Source organism: Plecotus auritus (assembly GCF_963455305.1).
Source record: "Plecotus auritus genome assembly, chromosome: 1".
NCBI classification, from domain to species: Eukaryota; Metazoa; Chordata; class Mammalia; order Chiroptera; family Vespertilionidae; genus Plecotus; species Plecotus auritus.
Window position 1 is genome coordinate 233578717 of NC_137770.1, and position 25363 is coordinate 233604079.

The 25363-nt window shown below is 43.9% G+C and overlaps 1 protein-coding gene across 2 annotated transcripts in view; it reads left to right on the top strand.

The window, feature by feature from the left end:
• The window catches only part of CCDC149 (coiled-coil domain containing 149), a 107435-nt gene that overhangs the window by 20318 nt on the left and 61754 nt on the right, over positions 1-25363 (top strand). For both annotated transcript variants that reach the window (XM_080644700.1, XM_080644699.1), the window contains exons 2-3: positions 19917-20078; positions 21517-21555. In XM_080644700.1, the coding sequence (XP_080500826.1) occupies positions 19917-20078; positions 21517-21555 (201 nt within the window). The remainder of the gene's footprint in view (positions 1-19916; positions 20079-21516; positions 21556-25363) is intronic.

Here is a 25363-nt window from a genome sequence, read left to right on the forward strand (position 1 = left end):
CTTTAATTTCTTTCTAAAAAATTCACTTTTAGCCCTGCTGGCGTGGCTCAGTGGTTGAGCATCAATCTATGAACCAGGAGGTCACAGTTCAAGTCTTTGTCAGGTCATATGATCAGGTTGCAGGCTCAATCCGCAGTGTGGGGCATGCAGGAGGCAGCAGATCAATTATTCTTTCTCATAATTGATGTTTCTATCTCTCTCTCCCCTCTCCCTTCCTCTCTGAAATCAATAAAAAATATTTTTTAAATTAATTTTTAGGCCCTGGCCAGGTAGCTCAGTTGGTTAGAGCATCGTCCTGATATGCTAAGGTTGTGGTTTCGATCCTCCATTGGGCACATATATGAATCAACCAATGAATGCATGAATAAGTGGGACAACAAATTGATGTTTTTTCTCTCTTCCTTTATCTCTCTCTGAAATCAATTAATTTAAAAATTCATTTTTAAAAGAGGAGGGAAATTCACTGGACAATTTAAACACCTGAGTTTAGAGAAAGGTTCTTTTAGGTGACATTGGAGAGCTAAGCAAATAGCTGTCTTGGTTACTCGAATCATCCGTGAAGGCACTGACAGGAGAGAAATTCCATGTGTCTCCCAGAAATACTCTCCTACCCGATGATGAGCAGTGAAGTCGTGATTATGTAGGCGTTAGCCATGCACATTTGGGAACCTTCCCGGATTCCACCCTCTTGGTTTAGATTTTGATTATTTCACTACCACTATTACTACATTATTCTGATTGCTGCTACTACTCTTAGTATTATTATTACTACTAATAGCAGTAAAGTTTGTCTTACACTGTTTCCATTTCTTAAGCACTTGTATGCCAGGCACAACATGAAGCATTTTTCATATAATGTTCAGTTCAGGCGCATATTTTAAGGAAAAATAAAACATTTTATTGAGCCGCTTTTTAATGTGCTGTGTCCTGTGCTGGATGCTTTATATGTGTGATTTCATTTATTCCTCACAATAGCCTTGGGAGGCAGTGAGAATAACACCATTTTATAGCTGTGGTCAGTACGGCTAAGAGATGGCAAGTAAACGAAAGGGAATATGTGAGCAATGCAGGAGCTGGGATTTGAACCTCAGGCTTTCCTGATTCCAAAGCCTGTGTTTTTCTACTCTACCACAGCCTCAATGGGTGGATGGATGGATGGATGGATGGATGGATGGACCAACCAACATGAAATGCTCATTTTTAGAAAGTATATATTTTGAATTATGGAGCCAGAATGGACATATTCTTTCATTTAAACTCTAATACTTTAATATAGTACTTCTACACTTTTGTGTCATAGATATTTGATGTCACTTGTCGGTGATGACATAGGGTTCTAATATGAACTCAAGTACATATCTTGCATTATAAGATGCCAAATTTCCTCCATATCAGTTGTTTGGGGATATTGGTATATTATTTAGGATTCATTTTAATGTGATATTAAAAACAACAGTGGTTGAAATGTGATAGAGTTATCTGTGTCTCTCTCAAGCACTTTAACTTTGAGGTAGGCAGTGCAGGGCCAATGTGGCGGCTCACAGTTTGTCAGGATTCCAGGTACCTTCAGTGTCTCTGGTCGGCCACTCCATTCCAAGAGTGAGGCTTTCCGTTTCGTGGACCAATATATTGCAGGAAGGAGGGAGACATGAAAAAGTGTGTGCCCTCTCCTTAAGGAAACGTCCTAGAAGTCCCGCAGGACCCCTCTGCTTTCAGCACTTTGTATGTATGTAGGGATCGTAGTAGGACCTATGTCATAGGGTCTCATTGTGAGGATCAAGTGTGTAAAGTCCCTGTAGCAGTGACGGTACACAGTCAAAGGTAGAAGAGTCTACCATCTGTTTTTTTGGCTGATGCATCCAGGGTCACATCTGGAATCTGGGCCCATGAGGCTTGGTGGGACTTTCCTAAGTAGGACTTGTAACTAGTGTTCGTTCCCTCCCACACAAAGTGGACAGTACCCCATCCTGATGAATCTATGAAGATGATGGTTATGGATGGTGATGGTGATGACAATGATGAAGATACCTCTTAGGAAATACCAGCTACATGCCAGTTACTTGGGCTAGACACCTTGTTTTATTATTTCCTTTAATCTACTCACACACCCTATGATATAGTTACAACCATGGTCCTCATTTTCCAGGTCAGGGGTCTTGGGCTCAGCAGGAGACGGATTAATTTGCTCAAGGTCATTGAGCAAGATGTGGCAGGGCAGGGATTGGACTCCAGGAATGTTAGACTACCGAGCTCAGGGTCTTACTTGGAACCTCCATTGCCCTCCCTATCCTTTTAGGTCTCTCTGCTTCTGAAATTTCATCTCCTTTTGGAGGGTCAGCCTGCTCATATACTTAACACTTCCTCTTGATGCTACTATCTGTAGTGATCCTGATTATTACTGAGTTCTCTTTACCGAAAGAGAAATGCCCAAACATTGACATTAGCTGCAGCAGTGATGTCTGTGTGCCCTCCCCCAAGGAATTTTTAAAGTGTCAGTTCTTAATTCTGTAGTTGGGGAGGAGTAAAATGGAGCAACCTATTTTATTGGCATTTAAATGCTCTCCTGGTGAATGGTGATGACGGAAGCAGTGGTGGTTGTAGACAAATGGACTGTCAAGGAAAGCAAGTAAAATCATGCCCAGTATTGCCTTGAGGGCCATTGGCGATGTGTAGCCAATGAGGATTTTGCCGTCTTCCCTGAAAGCCATAATTAACTCAGGCCACCCACAGGAGCCTCTCACTAACATAATCAACTCATGTGCACAGTTATCAGTCAGAGAAACAGACCTGGACAGAGTCCCCACCTTAAGAAGTGTTTACAGTTCAGTCTGTCCTCGGAAGTCTCAGGGGATTTGAATCACCAGGTTTGCACACCCACCCGAGTTCTGGAATGAATCTCCACCTGACTTTTTTGCTGTGGGGCTGAGTTCTGAACTGACAGTTCTTGTTGAGGAAAATTTCTCACTAATCAGTATTGCCTGGAGTTGGTGGAGAAAGTAAGAATGACGAAGATGAAGTGCGGGAGCAAATTAACAGTGCTCAGAAAAATATGAGCAAAGTGGAGAGAGAGGGAAAAAACAGCTCCCAGCCACCAGCTTCAGGGGAGAGACCTTCATCCCGCAGGCAGAAATTTGGGCCCACTTGGCCCTTTAGCGGTGACTCCGCTGTTCTCATCCGAAGAGAACCATTCGGGGAGCTGTAATGATTGAGACTGTTGAGAATCTTGGCCTATGGCGATAAGAGCTCTTTTTACTTGGATAATTAACGTGGTGATGGATTTGCATGGCTGATTTCAAGATCTCTAGTCTGCAGATGACTGCCTTTTGGGGCAGACTGGGATGAACATCTCTTTGCTTAGAGTATCTGCACCTGACTCGAGTATCTGAGAGGTGGGGGCCCACAAGTATTCCCACAATCGTTGCTTCTTGAGTTGAATCTTCCCCTTGAGTGCTCTGGCCCTTTCATGGAACTATTCATCCCAGCAGAGGGAAAATATTTGTCAGGAAGGCAGGGTCTGCTGGCAAGCTTAGGAATGGAGATTTTCTTTCTTTGGATAGGACTGACACAGTTCTTTTCATTACTGTGATAATGAGATTGGTGCCTTTAGGATTTACTATTTGTGTGTGTTCTTTTATATGCAACATCATACAGAATCCTTAGACTCTTCCGTGAGAGAGGCAGGGCACTGGCAGAAAGGGCATGGGACAGGCCTGGGTTCATATCCTACCTCTGTCCTCACAAGCTGATGTTTTATTTTTTTCACCTCTTTGAGCCTTGGTTTCCTGATCTGTAAAAGGAAATAGTAAGTTTACCATTTGGGGTTGTGATGAGGATTAATGATTTATGGATGTGAAATGATAAGTCATCTTTGAGCACCGAATAGCCCCCAAATGATGATGGTTATCATGTGATCACTTATAAAAGGGGAACAGAGCAGAGGGGGTGAGTGGCTTCACACCCAGTGGAAGGTGATGGCAGTGAAACCCACATTTTACTCTAAACCAGCCTTGGGCAAACTACGGCCCGCGGGCCGGATCCAGCTGTTCTATCCGGTTCTCTTGCTCTCCCCTCCGCTCCTTTACTTTGAATTTATATTAGTTCACACAAACACTCCATCCATGCTTTTGTTCCGGCCCTCCGGTCCAGTTTAAGAACCCATTGTGGCTGTCGAGTCAAAAAGTTTGCCCACCCCTGCTCTAAACCCAGTTGCTTCTGTTAGCAGCGCCTTTGTCTCTGTATCTCCCGAACACCTTTTGTTGAAGGACAGTCCAGGAGTCAGTCATTTCTAGTTTGGCAGATGCCACCCCGTAAGTCTCTCAGGCCCCCAGCTATAGAGTGCAGGCACTGTCCCAGGTCTTCTCTGCCTCGCAGTGTTTGAGGCAGACTGGAGAGGCTAAGAGCTGGTAGATGTGCAAGAGGATGCCGTAGCTCACTGATAGTGGGGTTTTAGGGTCTTTTTATGATTTCTCTTTGAGACAAGGGCAAAATGAGCCACAGCATTTTGACAGCTTTTAAAGACAGTTTGACCAAAAGTTGCCGATGCCTTGCTGGCTTTTTACTGCTACCCAGCCCACAAGAAAAGCCCTCTGCAACTGAATGGGATTACAATGTAATGAAATGACCAGCGAATCTGCCATTACATGCCACACGTGACCGTTACATAATGTCACCGCAGACGTGAGAATTGGTGACGTGAGGTGTAGCCTGCATCCAGTGTATCCCAGGCCCCTGGCAATCGGAGAGCCCCAGGTGCCTGGGTAATTTTAGTGCTCCATCTTGAACACCTGATCTCTGAAACAAACCAGAATTGCTCGCCCCACCATCAGTGTCTCGGCCCGAGGCAAGGTCGAATCAGCCTTACAGTGAAAAGACAGCAAACTCACTCTGGGCGGCAATGAGTTTTAAAAATATATGCTCTCTTTAGCAAATGAGATGGGGCTTCCTAGCCTGGTTATGGCCAAATAGAAGGAAAGCCAACCTTTTCCCCTTGCGTTTCCTCCTCCTCTTTACAGGCCTGAAAAGAGCAGGTGCCGCTCTTTGTAGAGCGTAGAGGAGACTGAGAAAATGGGGAGAGGGAGGAAAGGAGAAATAGCAGGAATGAAGGATTGAAATAGATATTCAGGCAAACCTTCCCTATTCAAAACTCCAGTTAACCAAGACTGTCAGTGAATCCCACATACCCCCCAGCTACTGTAGTTCACATTATAAACTCTTCCAATTACCTGAAATCTCACTTAACTTAAATTTCAGCACATCCCCTGGGGCATTCAAATAATCAAAGTTTGCCTGTCGAAAGTAATACTGGAGAGGGGAACCCACCAAGATGACTCCGAGAAAGATAGATTATTAAAAAATAATATATCTTAGAGAATGGCATTAGAATCACTAAGTTACCCACTTGAAATTGCTGAAGTGTTATCTAAAAATTACAGAGGCGGACACAGAGTTAGACAAGGGCTATGGAAATGCCCGGGAAGCTGTGCAATTGGAGACTGAGGTATGGACTCAGGCAGGAAAGATGCATCCCGAAGGCGCTGGCCAGTTGTGTTGTGGGGCAGGGATTGCTGGGGGCCAGAGGACTTCAGTGCAATGCACACCAGCGTGTGGTTAGCTTCACATGGCATTTTATGCTAAAGATGCCTCGGCTCAATCTGGCCAGATTAAGTATACCTGCATCTCCAAGTGACAGTCCTCTATGCCATCTAGAGTGGTGAATCTGCAAGACTTCAAAAAATGAAGGTGGCGAATTGAGTATATGGCCATGTAATGTAGGGAAGTGCTCATTGTAAGGGATAAAAATGATGTTAAAGGCAAATGCCATTGGATGATCCTATAGGAGTTACCTCATGACATCTCCATAGACATGGAGTTCATGTATCTGGACTTTTCATCTTTTAAACATGATGTTTAGTGAAAACTGAAATTTATTCCTCAAATATTTGTTGAGCACTCACTCTGGGCCAGGAGCTGTGCTTGGCTCTGGATATGCAAAGGTGGATGACCTTGGCTGTAGAGAGGCCTCGGGCAGTGGGGAGGCAAGACAGGTGGGCAGGTGGTGGTGATGCAGTGTATGGTACTCTAATTAAGGTATACCCAGAATGCCTCGGGGCCACTGGGAGCTAGCTCCTACTCTGCCCCAATGGTGGCAGAGGGCTTCCCAGACAGAGACTTGTGAGCTGGATCCAGGACATGACAAGAAAGAGAGAGGGGAGGGGGACTGGGTGTGGGATAGCTGTAGATGGGACAAACGGCGACACGGTGGGCAGCAAAAGTCCGAGAGGTGGACTGAGGGCACATACTAAAGGGCTCTTATTTGCCAGTCTCCTTAATGGAGGCATTTTTAAAGAAGAGTGATGATTTTCAGAGATTCTGGTACCTGGAATAGGCAGGCAGGGAGGCAAGAGGAGGCTATTATGATGGCCCCGGCCAGAGATTCCTGGGTAGGGCAAAGCAGGGGTGCTAGGAATGAAGGGAGTGACGTAGGTGAGGTTGGGGAAGTTACACTGGTTGTTGAATCCTGTTTCCCTGGAGATGCTTATTGGCTGGGGGAGCAGATATTCCTGGATGGGGAAAGAGTGGGATAGGAAGAGGGAGTAACAAAGTAGAAAACAGAGGGTGGCCAAGGGAAGAAATACCTCCAAGAGTGAGTCTGCAGTTGATAAGTTTGTAAATTACTCCCGAACATGAACCCTTCAGCCACACGTGTTCATCGTCACATGGAGAAATCTTTCTGAGTTGACAGGCCACGTTCTTGCAGCGGTTAATGAGAGCCAGCCTGATCCCATCAGTACCAGTCCCCAAGGACCTCTAGTCATTGTTTGATGGAGAGGGTCACTGGGCGGAGAGGTCCCCTCCCTGACATCCCGCTACCTTTATCTCTCTCTGCAGTTACCTGGTTGTAAAGCCATCCAGATAGTAATGTAGTATGTCAGATAGTCATTTAATTATTATGATCTTCTTTGTAGCAATTATGACTTGCTTTATTGCAGATAACAGTAAACGTGTAGATAAAAGCCACTCAGTAGTGAAAATTGTGATTTGGGGTTCTTAAGATGATAAGCACAAGGCTACCTTCATGGTGTTTGCGGGCGGGCGTGAATTAACATCGACAAATGAGTTATGAGCTCTGCTTTAAAAATATAATTGGAATGCAATTCAAAAGAAAACTGTTTCTGAGAGGATAATAAAAATATTTCACGATATCTAGTATATATGCCAAAAGCTGGACATATTTTATCAAGATTATTCCATTTAAACTCCACTGATTACTTAGTCTAGCTGGTGTCTGGTCTTTGCCTTTCTCTAGTCGGTAGGTGCAGCCGTGTAAACTTCACTGTCTCTGTGTTTCTCTGTGTGATTAATAGAGATGCTGAGATCGATTAAAATAAAAGGAATTGTTATTAAATAGCCGCTGTTTCTTTTTCCACCTTTATTCATGAACCCCTAGAAGGGGAACCTCAGCAAGGTTGAGAAAGCTCAATAGAATGGGCCTGCGTAGGTTACTGTGGTGGACATTTATTGTTCTCTTCCCAGCATTGATTTCTCTTTCTCAACTGCACCCCAACTGGGAGGGTGTTATCACGGATACAATCTGGAGGGACAGATCAGAGGGATATGATCTGGGTGTCCTCTCCTCCCAAAGGATGGCAATGATCTGCTTTGGGCCAGTTGGAGACACCCTTGAGCAGAGAGACCAAAAGTCTGAGACACAGTGGAGTTCACTTCTGCCCCATGTGGTGGCCTCTGACCTGAACTTCCTTCCCTGAGACTTGGTGGTCCCTGGTCCTGCCTCCAGCCCCCAGAGTCACCTTGCTGCCTACCTGTTTCTAAGTTGACCTCTCTGTCCTCCTGCCAATTCTATGAGTGCCAATATCCTCCCAATAGGTTGCTGTGCCAATTACTGTTGCTTATAACCCCAGGGTCCTAATTGGTGTATGCCGAGAATGGCCTGGCTCTGCTGCACATCACCTTTGGGATGAAGGACAAATTGACTTCTTTGAGCTTCAGTGTCCTCACCTCTAAAACAGGGCTAATCATACAACCTGTTCCATAGGGTAGCCACATGCATTTAATATGTTCACTAAGTAAGTAGTGGCTGCTGCATTTCCTGTTATAATCAAATAAAGGTCTCATTATTATAGTTCTTAACAGTGCCTGGCACATAGTAGACATTCAAAAAATACTGACCTGTTTTCTCCTTCCTCTGTCCGAAAAACAAACCACAACCCTCCTTGTCTGGGGTTAGAGAGGTGAGCAAATATCTCTGGCCCCTACGGCATATGAATTTGACAAGCATCTTTGCACCTTGCCTAAAGAGTGAAAACAAAGGCATAAGGAGAACCAGTGTGCATCTCATGGCCCCACCTGAATGACCAGAAAGTGAGACTCTTTTCTGTGATTTGCCCTGCTCAGCTCAGCCCTTTGGGGTGTGGTTGGGTGGCCACGTGACGCACTTACCCACTAATGTGATTCTGATACCAGCTGCCTTGGCTGAGGCTAAGCCCATGCATGCATCTGGTAACAACCTGCCCAACAATATCGTGTTAGACAAGGAGATAACAGACCTCACCTTAGAAACAGCACAGCCAATAGGCCTGGCAGATCATAGGCCTGGCAGATCAGTTCCAACTGCAGGACCCAGAGGTATGTCTGCAAAGGCGGGGCGGGGGGTCGAGGGGCTGAACCCCAACCACCTTCCCCTCTCCATGTGAGCTTGGCAACAAATTCTACCCAAGCTGTATATAGTCCAGGTTTACACCACATGACTGTCAGTACACATAGATCTAGGCAGGAGCCCTGAGACTGAAAATCTACTCCCGTAAGCGGAGGGTGGGAAATACCGAAGAAAGAGGCTGGCCACTCCAGTCTAGTAATCAATGGACTTCATTAAGGGAAACTCACATACCAAGCATGTCTTGGGGCGACTGCAAGATAAAAGTGGATCACTATGCACGCTTGGCAGTCACCAAGAATGATATGGGTAAAAGGGGTGGGGGTGGGGGGATGGTCTTGGGTGTGGGAAGTTACTTCATATGCTTGATCAGGTCAGGACAACAACCAGTTTCAGAAACCAGCACGTGGCAGAAGATAGGGGAGTGGTGCTGATTTATGTCAGAATAAGCATCAGTTACGATCAGACGATCTCTAAGAGGGGTTTGCAGAAAACAACCTCCATTCTGGCCCAGGTCCAACGTGGGGACAGGCAGCGGTCACATCATGAAACAGTCTCCCCTTCACAATGCTGTCAGGACGAAATTGTCTTCCTAAAAAGACTCTTAATGTCACTCCCCAAGTCTAAGACCCTTGAGACTCCTACTTGCTGGAAGAATAAAGCCTGAACTCCTTCCAGGCCCTTTCTGACCTGGCCACCGTCTATCTCTTCCCAGCTCTATCACACGCAGCTTTTATTCACACCCTCCACCGAGGCCAGCCCAGCACAGTGCTCACTGTTCCGACAGTGTGTCTTCTGGGGTCTCACCTTTGTGCTTTGCTGTGGCTGTTCCCTGCCAGGAGTATTGTTTTCTTTTCACCACCACCTGTGACAACTTCCCTCATCTCCAAACAGAAAGAATCCCTCTACTTGTTTTTCGGGATTCCTTTCAAATGTGCACATCTTTGTCCAGCTCTTTGAATAACTTCTTTGCCAAGCTGCGATCACTCTCCTAGTGGTAAAAAGGGTGGTAATAACAATATGCACACAGCACTTACTATTTTCAATGTTTTACATGTATGAATGACTTCTTTTCATTCTCAATCAGCCCTGCGAAGGTGCTCTAATTATACCACTTAACAAGTGAGGAAACTGAGTCTCAGAGAAGCTAAGTAATTGATCACATAGCTAGTGAGTGGCAAAGCCAAGGTTGAACTCAGGCATTTCAGTGCCTCTGCCATATTCTCAACCATTACTCCCAACTGTCTTTCTCTGTTCTGGGAGCTTTGTATCTCCTTATGGTATTAGCATACTATTAGTAAATGATGACCAGGCTACTTATTATCTATTTTATTACATTAAAAATTATTATTAGTATAAAAATGTGCCAGGCACCATTGTAAGTCTCGAGGCATGAATGTCTCTCTAGCAGGAATTTGCACCTTACTTAGGGAGGATGGAAAGAATACTGAACTTGGAATGAGAAGAATCCTCAGGTTAGGTTTTAGCTCTGGATTCTACCAGCCAGCCTTGGATAAGTCAGTCTACCATTCAGAGTCCCGATGTTCTCATCTGTAGAATAAGGGTCCTGGCTTAGATGACTCCTACAGTCTTCAATAGCAGTGAGTTTGAGAGTCTGTAAAATGGGGACAATACCATGTGTCTTGGGTATGTTGAGGCTATAATAAGATGATGTATGAAGATTTCTCGTTCATTTTAAATAGATCACCAGCTATGTATCATGCATTGTTCTCAGTGCTGGGGATGTGGAAGGAAAAAGCAAAGTCCTTGCTGCCATAGGGAGGGAGATACTGAAAATAAACCAATAATTAATTCTATCACTCAAGGTGAAGTGGTAAGTGCTATGAAGGAAAACCTAAGGGGATTGAGAGTCTGAGGGACGAGCTTCCTGAGAAGAAGACATTACAACAGAGATTTGAACAAAGGCAGGGAACAAGTCACACAACCCAAGCAGAGGTTCAGAACAGCAGTGCAAAGGCCCTGAGTGGGCTTGATGGGTCAAAGACTGGCAAGGAGGTCATTGAGGGTGGAGAGTGGTGAGCAAGGGCAAGTGGAAGGACTGGATTTTGTTTTAAATGTGATGGGTGGCCACGGGGCATTTTGAGCTACCACAGGTTGCCATCTGTTTTCATTTTAAAAGCATCTTTCTTGTTACTACATGGAAAATAGACCGTAGGTGGGTAGAGGTAGGAGACAGAAGCAGGAGGCCCAATCAAGAGACGATGGTGGCTTGAATGAGGGTGGTCGTGCTGGAGGTGGGTGAGAAGTATTCTAATCCAATATATCTTGTGAAGGTAATGCCCACAGGCTTTGCTGACAAATTAGATGAGGGCTGGGAGAGAAAGAGAAGAGACAAGAATGACTCCAAGGTTTTTACAGAAAACCAAACATGGTTTGCACCATTTCCCAAGAGGGAAGATTTGGGGAGGAGCAGGTTCGAGGGGAGAGCAAGGGTTGAGTGTAAGATGCCTCTCAGCTGTTCAGATGGAAGCACACAGTTGGATGTCAGAGTAAAACAAGCAGGTGAGAGGGCTGGGCTGATGGAATCGATCTGGGAGGAATCAGCCAAGAGATGACCGTGAGGGCCATTGGACTGAACAAGATTCCCTTGATGGAAGTGAGGTGGAGCTAGGATTAGAGTTAGCCAAGGGATGAGACCTAGGGCCTGAGTCACAACTTCTGCATGCAGGTTACCTGTGAAAAATAGTGTCTCAAACCTGGGAATCAGCTGGCAAAGACCCCAGTGTGATGAGCCTGTCATCTAACACTCAGCTAGCCAGACTCTCAGGGATGTGGAGGTGGCTGATCGATGAGTGGATCCACGGGGGACCGCTTGCACCTCAGCCCCTGCCGGTGGAATAGGGCTGTAAAAGCCCCAAGGGGCTGCCAGTTTTCCAAACAGGGCCTGGGAATGCTATGAAATAAAATGCATTGCTTTCAGTAGTTACACAATTATCTCTAAGAGTGTCTTGTTAAAAATATGATTGGACTCAAGAGAGGTAGTATGTGGAACTGCTAATAATGTGTTTGGTATCAATATGGAATAGTGAGGAGAGCCTGAGGTTGGTGGTTAGGAGCCCTAGTTTGAGCTGACAGTTGTTAGTTATGCGCCTCTGAGGAAGACAAGCTCCACTATTTTGTCTGTAAAATGGGAAAACGTTTTTGTCCCGCTTGTCATATAGTGTTGACTGTCAAGTGAGAGAGTGTCAGCGACAGTGTTTTATAAGCTTTAAATGCTAGAAAAATAATACTTGTAATTTTGGAAAAGTTTACAAAGCCAAATTTTAGCATATCACCTTTCATTTCAAGCTCACAGTCACTTCAGGGAGATGGGCAGAGCAGGTATTAATTAATCAGAGTGGTGCCTCAGTCCCAAAGAACCAGCTAATTATTTCCATTACATAGTGGCCTTTATTTTGTGCCTTTTATACCTACCCATCACTCAAAAGTCATTCCCAAGCATCCTTTCCTCCCTGTAGCTTTTCCTCCCTGCCCCACCCCCATCCCCCAGCCTCACTTTTGCCTCTCTTGGTGCCTTTCACTAAATAGTTGTTGACTGAATGAATACATGTGCAGAGTGGCTTATTATAGAATTGTAGTTTTCAAACTTTTTCAATGGCAGTCGGCAATAAATGCATGAAAATAGGCATATAGGTGTGTTTATTCTCATACGCATATTCAAAAAAAGTTCCATGAGACAATACTTACCTTTACTGTATGGGATTCATGCTGATATTTTCTGGGCTATTGTGTATCTTCTTTATTTTTTTTTAAGAAAATGAGAGTGGCCCTGGGATTAGCTCAGTTGGTTAGAGTGTCGTCCTGATACACCAAGGTTGTAGGTTCAATCCTCGGTCAGGGCAAATACAAGTATCAACCAATGAATGCATGAATAAGTGGAACAACAAATTGATGTTCCTCTCTCTCTCTCTCTCTCTCTCTCTCTCTCTCTCTCTCTCTCTCTCTCATTCTCTCTCTCTCTCTCTTTCTCTTTCTCTCTCTGTTAATCCTCACCCGAGGATATTTTCCCATTGATTTTTTGAAAGAGTGGAAGAGAGAGGGAGTGACAAAGGGAAACATTGATGTGAGAGAGACACATCAATTGGTTGCCTCCTGCATGCATCCTGACCAGGGCCCGAACCTGCAACTGAGGTACATGCCCTTGACCGGAATCAAACCCTAGGACCTTTCAGACCACGGGCTGATGCTCTACCCACTTAGCCAAACTAGCCAGGGCTGATGTTTCTCTCTCCCTTTCCCTTCCTTCCTCTTTCTAAATATTTTTTAAAAAATGTTAATGTTAAAAAAAAGAAGAAAATGAGGATTGCAACTGAATTCATTTTACCATCCAGATTAATGTATCATGACCCACAATTTGGAAAACACTGTCATGGACTCTTGGCAGCCAGGAGCCTTGTTCTTTGCGAGTCACTCGGGTTATCTGTGAGGTTTGCCCAGCTCCAGCATTCATGCTCAGCTAAAGGATAAAGAAATTAGGAGGCTGTGGGATAGCAGTTCAGCATGATGGCAGCCTAACATTTACTGCACGGGATGTACTTTCAGTTTTTCCTGGACCACGTGAGGAAGTAGACATCTAATACATGCTTAGGTTTTGGGCAATTACTGTTTGAGAAAGATTTTATTTTAGTCACACATATGTCATTGAAACTGTGTAGGATTTGCAAGGGTGACTTTCAAATAAAAGTGGGTTCCCTGTCCAGAATGCTTGGGCCCCAAATGTTTCCGATCAGGAATGTTGGGTGGCGGAAAGGAAATGCGATAGCGTACTGTGTATCTTGTATCAACCCCAGTAGAGGCATGGGCAGCGGCCTGTACTCAAACACATTGATTTGCCTTCAGTAAATGTATGCATATTCATACTCAGTGGCATAAGGACCATAAACACCCTCACACCAGCTGAAGTCATTAACAGGGTATGAACATGGTTGCAATTTTTTAGAAATTTGGGGGTTTCTAAAAAAAAAAAAAAACAACCCATAAGGGATTGTGGAAGTAAAATGTTCTCTGAGTTCCATGTTTTTCCCTTTTCAAAATCAACAGGAACCTTTATCCCTTTAGGAGACCAATGCTTGGCTCAGTGCCTAACACATAGCAGACACCCAGCAAATATTTGTTGAATGAATAATGGAGACCCACTATCGCTTACAGAAAAGCCCCCATCACTACAAGCTGCTTTTGAGGAAAGCTCTATGGTTCCTCTGTGAGACCCTGTGGTCTTACCCCATTTCTTACACGTAGATGGAAACCCATTGCTTCTGCTTGGCTGCCTCACAAGGAGCAGAGGGTGCAGATGCTTGCGGGTTCTTTTGTGGGTTTTTCCCCCTTCTTCTTTCAGGCCTTGAATCTGAGGAAAGGAGAGGCAGGACCACTAGTTTTAGAGAGAGGGGGGTGGATGAAACTATAACGGTTTTACACATTTGTTCTAGGTCTAAAAAATAGCCACATTCAAAAGTGCCCTTCCTTAGCTTCTTTGTGCTAGGACGACCAACTCCAGGAATATTCTGAGTTTCTTGGGGGCGGGGGGGGGGGCGCGGGGCGGGCATAGAATGCTTAGTTTGTCAGGAATTGGGGTTTCTTCCCCCCCCCCAATTTTTTCTTTATTGATTAAGGTGTTACATATGTGTACATATTGCCCCATTGCCCCCTCCCCACTCATGCCCTCACCCCCCTGGTGTCTTTATCCATTGGTTAGGCTTATATGCATGCATATAAGTCCTTTGGTTGATCTCTCCCCCTTACCCCCACCCTCCCCTACCTTCCCTCTGAGGGTGGGGGTAAGAGGGAGAGGTCTGATCGATGCTTCTCTGTCTCTGGATCTGTTTTTGTTCATCAGTTTATGTTGTTCATTATATTCCATAAATGAGTAAGATCATGTGATACTTATCTTTCTCTGACTGGCTTATTTCGCTTAGCATAATGCTCTCCAGTTCCATCCATGCTGTTGCAAATGGTAAGAATTCCTTCTTTTTTTATAGCAGCGTAGTATTCCATTGTGTAGATGTGCCACAGTTTTTTAATCCACTCATCTGCTGATGGCCACTTAGGCTGTTTCCAAATCTTAGCTATGGTGAATTGTGCCGCTATGAACATAGGGGTGCATATATCCTTTCTGATTGGTGTTGGAATTGGGGTTTCACAGGCTTGGCTCTACAGTTCAAAACCTGGGTTTGCATTCTGGGTCTGCCAATCCCTGGGTGCATTACTTAAACTCTATAAATTAAGATCCACATTCTCATTTAGAAAACAAAAATAATAATAACATGGTGGTCTCATTATGTTGTGAGGATGAAAGGTGATCGATCATACATAAAAAGCATTTGTCACAAAACTTTGGGTTTTTTTGTTTTTGTTTTTTTAATAATGATAGTAATAGTAAAAATGTTCATCCTGAGCACCATTGTGGTGACTCAGCAGAAGCACAGAGCAAGAGCAAATATAACCTCCACCAATCTCCCACCCTCCCACTATTTGATATGGACTGTACCAGTCAGGGTGGGCTAAGTTATGCTCCAGTAACGAACACCCCCGATCTCTGAAACTTAACACTACAAACGTTTATTTCCTGGTCACACAGATTTCTCTGGGGCCCAAATGACTCTCCAGGGCAGTTGCCTGTGTGTTGGCTCCAGGCTCCAGGCGGATTTGTTCTTATGGCACCTCCATAACAACACATACTTCCACAGCTGTTGCAACAGGAGAGGAGAAAGCTTGGGGATTCTTACCTTGACCCTTAAGTGCTTCCACCCTAGAAATTTCTCATGTTCCTTCCAGCCTCATTTTCTTGAATAAAGCAAATCACACAGCTTTGCCTTACTTCAAACCTATGGAGAAGGACAGGCCCTCCACCTGTCTGGAAGTAGAGGAGAAATGGAAATATTGGAGAGAGGCACTCATGTTGACCACATAGATGTTTAGTCTTTTCTCACTCTATCATGTACTGCTCTTGAAAACACAGGTCTAGCACCCCTTCCAACAAGGTTGCTGAAGGCCCTGCTATGTTGAGATTCTGGCATTGCCACTGTCGTGGATGATCTTTCGAACTCACTGAGTGAGCTCTGTCCTAGACCAGGCGGTCTCTGGGTGCTTGGAGTGAGTCATACCTCCTGGACTGGAGCCCCTCACCCCCCAGTGTTTTCCCTGACACTGTTCACCCCCAACCATATTGGATGTGGTGTTGAAAGTGTGGGTTTCTCAAAGTGGAAGTCACCCTGGGTATACCCCTTCATATTCCAAATGTGGAAACTGAGGCCCAGGCAGTGTGTATTAGTTTTGTACCTGTGTTCGGTGGCTTTCCTGGGGCCCCAGTGGTTCAGGATTAGCTCATCTTTAGACCTACATCTGGATGGAAGCCTCTGGGCTCTGCCTGGTGGTTACTGCTCTCCACCCACCTTCTCCATCATCTACGCTTACCGTATTCATCCTCTCCTAGGAGCCAAAACATCCCAAGCACTGGCTGGTCTCGCTTTCTGTGTTATGATTGGTCCCGTCTAAGGCCGAGGAGTAAATCCACAAGTTTGCTGATTGGTTAGAGCTCTAACAAGAGGATCTTTAGGGCCTTTTTCTTTCCTTCCAGATTTTTTGGTTGTTTGTGTCCAATTAGAGAGATAGAAAATGGGACATTTTAACAGCTGTCATTACAGGGACTAAACTGTCATCATTTTAGAATGAGACTGAGAAGTCCCATCCCTGTCCCCAATATCCCACCAACACATTCCTCCCGTTGTTATTTCATTGAGACTCTGCATACGTAGGGTTATTGGCCAGATGCAGTGAAATATAGTCTGTGCTTATACTTGGGCATTTAAAAAATTAAATTTATTGAGATAACATTGGTTAATAACATCATATAAATTTCAGGTATACAACATTATAATTCGAGATCTGTATACACTTGTGGGTTCACCACCTAAAGTCTAGTTTCCATCTGTTATCATATATTTGACCCCTTGCCCATTTCTCCCTCCCTCACACACCTGTCCATCTGATAACCACCATTCTGTTGTCAATATCTTTGATTTGTTTTTATTTGTTTTGTCAGTTCATTGTTACTTTTGTATTTTATAGTCTCAGAGTGAAATCATATGACTTTGTCCTTTTTCATCTCATTTATTTCACTTAGCATAATACCCTCAAGATCTATCCATGTTGTCACAAATGGCAACGTGTCGTCTTTTTTATGCCTGAGTAGCATTCCACTGTGTACGTGGACCACACCTTCTTTATCCTTTCATCCCTTGATGACACTTGGGTTGTTTCCATGTCTTGGCTATTACAAATAATGCTGCAATGAACATAGGGGTACATCAACATCACTGGTTATTAGGGAAATGCTTGTACTTGTTTAGAACCCCTCTGTGCTATGGAAGGTGGCATAGACACCCCAGAACAATGCTGAGACCATTCCTTGGTCCTGAACTGGTGGACTGAAGCTGGCCTTTCGGTCCTTCCAGGCTATTGTAGCTGGTTCTAACTTTTGAGACACCATAAAGCTGGAACCTCCTGAGCCTGGGTTTTCAAAGTGTAGATGGGAGTGAGAATCACCTGTGCTAACAGCATGGCTTCCTGAGCCAGTCACCTGACTCAGATTCAATGGGTCTGGGCTGGGCTGGGCCCGGGAAGCTGCATGTTCACGAGCATCCCGAGATGGTGCAGGGCAGTCTTTTCCAGGGATCCTTGTTGATGAGGCCTCATCAGGGGAAGCGTCCCACCTTCGCCAGAGTAGCACCACTCTGAGCTGCTTTAGAAATGAGGTTTCATCCTAAGCTTCTACTGGTAAAAATGATTGACGTGGACTACAGTTTTTGAACTTCACTGTAGACCATAGTAAGCAGAGGAAAGAGCAATCCAGCCCTGGCTTTGTAAAAACCACTCTTTCATTGGTGTGACTTCATCATCTACACAGAATGCATTTGCTTTTTTACCCTTTAGTGGAGTCGTAATTGTCCTGTGTTCTGTGCCCCGAGGGGAACTGAACTGCAATGGTACTGCTTCTCAGATCCTGGCCACTGGGTCTGAGCAGAGGCCTCTGCCTGTTTTCTGCCAGGTACCGTACACCCAAGGGAAGGGTGGGCATCACAGCTTTCGAGGCCCCATTTCAACCAGGCCCTGAGAGAGAAACAGTTTGTCTCTTGGACCCTAACTGATTGCACTTCAAGTCAGGGAACTTGAATTTCCACTTGGCCAACAGTGGTGGCGAGGACCTGTTCCTCTTTGTAGACCAGATGTTACAACTCATCTTGCCTACCGCTCCTTACCATGTCTCCACGCCACTGGGGTTTTCTTCCCCGAAGTCAGAAAACACTGGGTATCTTCAGGGCCTCAGATTTGGATCTGATAAATCCAAGGGACAAAGGTGGCTGTCTTAATGCCACCAATACTAATAGCACTGACAACCACTGCTGCTGATTATGGGCAAAGAACCAAAGGCACAAGGGCAGGTCTGTTCAATTGTGTGTAAACGGTATTTTTTTCCTGTGAAATCTCAATACCTCCCTTAGGACATTGCAGCTTAGGTTTCTGAGCCACCCGCCTTTGATATTTACTCGTTGGGGATTTTACTCTTGAGAAATCACTGTGGCAACAGAACCATTTTGCCTCCATGAAGAGGATGTCAAAGTCTTAAAATCCAGGACATTTTGAGGCAGGATTCCAACCTCATTACTGCCAGGAATAAGATTCCTCCAAGGTGGAAGTGTCCTCTCTTAGAACTCAAATCCGTCTCAGAATGGCTTTTCTCTCCCCTTTGTTTTGGAAGCCAAGCAATTACTTTTTTTTTTTTTTAAGGGAAAAAAATTGTGCTAATGCACAAAACTCTCTTTTTCCCCTTTCATTTATTTGAAATTGAACTTAACAAAGTCAGTTCTGAGCAAGCTCTCTATATGAGTAATGCTTTTTGTCCATAAAAGAGCATTGACTCAAATGTTTCGGGAGTGCTGATTCTCTCTGCTTTGTGTGAGCGTCCGCAATGACAAAGTGCTCATGTCAGAGTGTATAATGAAACTATAAATTGTTTTCATGAATGCTCTGAATTTGGTCTTTTACGGGGCAAATTCAAAAGGTATTTAGTGCCACATTTCACGTGTGTGAATAACACCAGATGGTGCGGTATAGGCAATGAAAGTAAAGAAGTCCTTCCTGGTCAGGGCTCATGCTGGCCCATGTGCTGGCTGGTTGTCACGTGGGGGTGGTTCACAGTGCGGGGAGTGGGGAGAAGGTAGACGAAGAGTTTCCACAAGGTACACTCCACTATTGGGGGATAATTCCAAATGTGGCTAAAGTACTTAGTTCGTAAAATTGGTCTCTGGTGGGAGGGGGCTGGAATCCCAGAAGTTGTGCGTATCTTGGTCAAATATGTGAACCAAAATTCTCAGGTGAGAAAATGTCTGCTGTTGCAATCTATTGCAATGATTTTATGGTTCAATTAAATTATTTTAAATAATATTTTTGTGTTTTTTAAATTATAGACACCATACGAGTTTAGTCTAGAAAATTTAGAAAGCATAGAAAAGCTTAAAGAATAAAAATTTTAGCCCAACCGGCATGGCTCACTGGTTGAGCGTCCACCTATGAACCAGGAGATCATGGTTCAATCCTGGTCAGGGCACATACAAGGGTTGCAGGCTCAGTCCCCAGTAGGGGGTGTGCAGAAGGCAGCCCATCAATGATTCTCTCTCATAATTGATGTGTCTATCTTTCCCTCTCCCTTTCTCTCTGAAATCAAGAAAAATATATATATTTTTTAAAAGAATAAAAATTTTAAAACATGCAAATAATTTTGCTGCCAAGAGACAATCGTTAGTAATATACAAATGTCTTATTAAGTGTTTTTCTTTGTATATCATTTTGTAAAATTTTAGCAAAATTTTACATAATCTTATCTGGATATAGAAATCCCTTTAAACGAAATTATTGGGGTCCAGCTATCTATCTGTTTAGCTATGTAGTTTTTAAAAAAGTATTCTACTGTTTTGCTTGTTTGTAATGAAATGATTTTTTCTGACCCAGTTTGCCCAAGTTCATGAGCATCCAAAGCTTGGGTTCTGTCCTGAGGGATAGGTTAGGTACTGTCCCAGCCTTTAGGTGCATATGTCAGTTACTGACAAATGTCTGGGTATATGTTCTCTAAAAACAAAACAAGCAACAGAACCAAACAAAACAAGCCTGCAGGGCGTGGTAAATGGAGTCCTGCTGAGGTCCTGACCGGTCGCTTGGACTTCTTTTGCAGTACCTCGTGTGCAAAAGGAAGCTGGAGAGCAAAAAGGAGGCCCTGCTGATCCTCTCCAAGGAGCTGGACACATGCCAGCAGGAAAGGGACCAGTACAAACTCATGGCCAACCAGCTCCGAGAACGCCACCAGGCCCTGAAGAAGAAATACCGAGAGCTGATAGTACGTATGACGTCACCGTGGCATTCCTGTTCCCTGGTTAAGATAGAAAGGGGGCATTTTAACATGCCGTTTCCTCAAAAAAGGATTGAATTCAAACAGTTCCACAACCCAGTCCCTCCAGACAACTTACTTGGGCACCTATGAAGCACACATGTACACATAGGTGTTCGTGTGCCAGTTTACTTATTCATTTGTTCCTATGGAGTATTTTTAAGAGGATTTGTATTATAAATCTGCCCTGTCTAATAAAGAAACCACATGTGGTTATTTAAATTCCATTTTAAATTAATTAGAATTGAAAACTCAGTTCCTCAGTCTCATCACATTTCATGGACTCAATTGGCACAGGTGGCCGGTGGCGACTGCATTGCATTGCATTGCTATGGGGCACTTCCATGTGGACAGTTCCACGTAGGGTGTTTCCATCTCTGCAGAGTTCTGTTGGACAGCATGGTATAAATGTTGTTCTAAAACTTGCTCTTTTCACTCACACCTTATTTTGGACATCTCTCTAGGCCATACATACAAATATAGCTCATGTTTAAACATAGTTGCATAGTAATATTTTCATTTTTTAAACCTTTCTCTTATCGTGAGCATTTAGGTTTTCTTTAGGGCTTTATATGGCAAGATTTTTAAGGGTATAAATTATATGGAAATGGTGGCTATCAAGAGCATTCCTGCTTCTTTTTTACTCATGTATGCAGCCTCTTTTTAAAGTGTTGACACTATTGCTAATATTTAACCATTTGTGCTGGGCTCATTGAACTGTTCTGGCACAGAAATAGAGTAGAAAGATTCCTCGGGTTAAAGTACTGTTGACCTATATGTGGACAGCATCAGATAAAAATGTACTCATTATTGAGCATTTACTCATTCACCTGAGATATTTGTAGTCCCGGATGACCTACAAGGGAAAGAAATTGAATTCTTTTAAGACAAAAAGTCTGATAGGACTGGAAGTTCTCAGTTAATTTTCTTTTATTTTGAGCATATCTTTTCTACCCCCTCCCCATATTATTCTGTTCATAGAGAAAACTCAAGTGTGTATATGTGTATCTGTTGCTGTTCCTTTGGATCTAACGATGTAAAGAGGAACTCAACTCAAATCAAATGAAATGTTACATAAGATTGGCGCTGCTCAAAAATAATTTTGATAAATGCAGTTTTGTGGGGGGCGGGTGGGTTTGGTTTGCACAGTTTTGGACAATATATAGGTTTGGTCTTAAATGGAACTGATCCCTCAGAGGTTTTTCCAAAATAAGTCTGGTTGAATTTGTAGTTAATTTTTTGAAAGCATATCTGAACTTGGTTCAGCATATTACTGGTTGCAGGGGGTGGGACTTGGGAGGGTCTGAATCTATTTCATAGTTGGGTTCAGTTCCTTGAATCTAAGCACATTAAAAAAAACTACAATGTAGCATTTGTTTCTTTGTAGGATGGAGATCCGTCACTTCCCCCTGAAAAGAGGAAACAGGTGAGACTTACTCCTGATCTTGGATAACTCTCAGATTGTATGCATTGGTGCCTTCAACGGTTATGGAGATGAGGGAATCCCATGATGTGCAGAGAAATCTTTTACTTCCCAGGATCCTTTTGTCCTACGGAGGGGAGTGGGTAGTAGGGCAATTCTACTGCAGAGAGGGACTGAGGTGGGGTGAAGGGTGAAGGGAACCGTGTGAAGTCCAACAGGGTGGCAGAGTGCACCCCATTCCTTCTTCCAAGGAATTGACCGCATTCCCTTTCTTGTTGGGAAACCGTAAGTTGAAGGTTCATGGCTATAGCACATTAGCTTACTGTTCCATGGGTGGTAATGTTTTACTGTTTATTTTCTGCCACTTCAGACTTTTGTTTCAATTTTGTATTTTATGTTATTTATACTTTAGTATAGTTAGCATACAATATTATATTAGCTTCAAGTATACAACATAGTGATTCAACATTGTATACCTTACAATGCGATCACCACAATAAGTCTAGGACCCATCTGTCACCATACAAAGTTATTATGATATTATTGTTGTTAATCCCCACCCAAGGATATTTTCCCATTGAATTTTATTTTATTTTATTTTTTTAAAAATAAATCTTTATTCAGATTATTACAATTATTTCTCCTTTTCCCCCCCATAGCTCCCCTCCACCCATTTCCCACCCCACCTTCTGCCCTTACCTCCCCCCCACTGTCCTCATCCATAGGTGTATGATTTTTGTCCATTCTCTTCATGAACCCCCCATACCCCTTTCCCCCTGAGAATTATCAGTCCACTCCCTTTCTATGCCCCTGATTCTATTATATTCACCAGATTATTCTGTTCCTCAGGTTTTTAATTCACTTGATTTTTAGGTTCGCTTGTTGATAGATATGTATTTGTTGTTCATAATTTTTCTCTTTACTTTTTTCTTCTTCCTCTTCTTTAAGAATACCTTTCAGCATTTCATATAATACTGGTTTGGTGGTGATGAACTCCTTCAGCTTTTTCTTATCTGTGAAGCTCTTTATCTGCCCTTCAATTCTGAATGATAGCTTTGCTGGGTAGAGTAATCTTGGTTGTAGGTTCTTGCTATTCATCACATTGAAAATTTCTTGCCACTCCCGTCTGGCCTGCATAGTTTCTGTTGAGAAGTCGTATGGGTGCTCCCTTGTAGGTAGTTAACTGTTTTTCTCTTGCTGCTTTTAATATTCTCTCTTTGTCTTTTGCTCTTGGCATTTTAATTATGATGTGTCTTGGTGTAGTCCTCTTTGGATTCCTTTTGTTTGGGGTTCTGTGGGCTTCCTGGACTTGTAAGTCTATTTCTTTCACCAGGTGGGGGAAGTTTTCAGTCATTATTTCTTCAAATAGGTTTTCAGTATCTTGCTCTCTCTCTACTTCTGGCACCCCCATAATTCTGATGTTGGTGCGCTTGAAGTTGTCCCAGAGTCTTCTTACATTATCTTCAACTTTTTGGATTTTTTTTTTTGCTTTTTGCTTTTTCGGTTGAGTGTTTTTTGCTTCTTTGTATTTCAATTCTTTGACTTGATTCTTGTGTTCCACTATTCTGTTTCTGGGTCTCTGTATAATATTTTTTATTTCAGTCAGTGTATGTTTAATTTCTAGTTGGTCCTTTTTCATATCTTCGAGGGTCTCGTTATATTTATCGGCCTTTTCTAGGATATTCTTAAAAAGTCTTATAACCGTGGTTTTGAATTCTATATCCAGTCGTTTGTTTTCCTCCATTTCTTTCGTTTGTGATCTGATTCTTTGACCCCGCATTTTCACTGATTCCCTGAGTTGGTAAGGTAGATATTTGTGCTAGGTTTCCAATATGGCCCAGTGGGTCTGCTTCCCCAGTTAACCTGAGGTGGACACTCTTGGTGCACCCCTTTGTGGACTGTGTGTACAGCCTTGTTGTAATTAAGTCTTTATTGTTGTTGGTATCACTGGGAAGAATTGACCTCCGGGCCAGTTGTCTGTAAGGATCAGCTGTGTCTATGCTGGGAGAAGTTCGGTGCTGGAGACAGCCTTATAGGATTAGACTTGCCAAATTGCAATAGCCTCTGTGCTCAGCTTGGATGGGGTGGAGTCTCAGTCTTGGCTTCCTGTCAGCCTTGCCCTTGCGCGCCTGTGTGCTTTCAGTCCTCCACCTTCCCTGGCTCCCGAGTCTCCGCCCGAGAGTCCAGACTCCCCCCACAAGAGCGTGGGTCCCCAGGGGCTCGCCTGGAACTGGGGTTCACTGCAGTCAGAACTGGGGCTCAGTGCAGTCAGGATCCTCTGACTCCCTTCTACTAGGGAAAGCCTGTGGCAACCTCCGCAGCCTTTGTGCGCACTGGCCCGCGTGCGCCTTCAGACTTCTGCCTTTCCCAGCTCGAGTCTCCGCCCGAGAGTCCAGACTCCCCCCGTAAGAGCGTGGGTCCCCAGGGGTTCGCCCGGAACTGGGGTTCAGTGCAGTCAGAACTGGGGTTCAGTGCGGTCGGAGGCTTCCTTCCCCCTTCCGCCAGAGAAAGTCAGCCAGGCTCTCAGCCGCCCTTCCTCTCTGCACGCACAAAGCCCCTTTGCCGTACCTCCAATTCTCTGTGAGCTTTTCTCTTTCCTTCTAGTTGTAGAATTTTCACTCAGCCAGCTTTCCTGTGGTTCTGGATGGTGTCCGTTCTGCCTTTTAGTTGTAGTTTTGAAATTGTTGTGCGAGGCAGCAGTTTAGGTGTTTACCTATGCCGCCATCTTGGTTTCTCCCACTTCCCATTGAATTTTAGAGAGAGTAGAAGGAAGGGAGAGAGGCAGAGAGAGAGAAACATCGATGTGAGGGAGACACATTGATTGGTTGCTTCCCACAAGCACCCCAACCAGGGCCGGGGATTGAGCCTGCAACCGAGGTATGTGCCCTTGACCAGAATCGAACCCAGGACCCTTCAGTCCATGGGCTGACACTCTATCCCTTGAGCCAAACTGGCTAGAGATTGTGATATTATTGACTACACTAGAGGTCCAGTGTGTGAAATCGCGCGAGACCCAGACCTGGTGCACCTCGGGACCCAGCGTCAAGTCCCGCTGGTACCACGGGACCCATCAGTGCACCTCCTGGTGACCGTTCTTTGATTGATATGGTGTTACGACCACTGGGTTTTTATTATATAGATTCCCTGTGCTGTGTATTACCTTCCCATGACTTATTTATTTTATAACTAGAAATTTGTACCTCTTATTCCCCTTTACCTTTTACCCATCTCCCCAACCTCCTCCCCTCTGACAATCATCAGTTTGTTCTGTTTCTATGGGTTTTTCTTTTGTTTTGTTTTTTCATTTGTTTTATTTTGTTTTGTTTTAGATTGCACATATAAGTGAAATCATATGGTATTTGTCTTTCTCGTTCTGAGTTATTTCACTTAGCATAATACCCTCTATGTCCATCAATGTTGTTGCAAATGGTAAGATTTCAACTTTTTCATATTCCTGAGTGATATTCCATTGTGCATATGCATCACATCTTCTTTATCCATTCATCTATTGGTGGACACCTAGCACTTCGGACTTTTAAAAGCCATCTTTCCAGCAAAATTCACAAGCCATTTATGTTCTTTTCTCCTAAATGGTAGCCAACATTGTTTACTGACAAATTCAATTTTTCCCTGTGGCTTTTAGATGCCCATTTTTATCAATGAATGAATTCTTGTAGAAATACCTGGATCTGTTTCTGGACTTTCTGTTCTGTTCCTTTGAGCTTCTATATAGTCCTGTGGTCCTACCATATTATTCTGGTTTTACTTTATAATACCTTTAATATCTGTTTGGGCTCATCTCTTCCCTTTG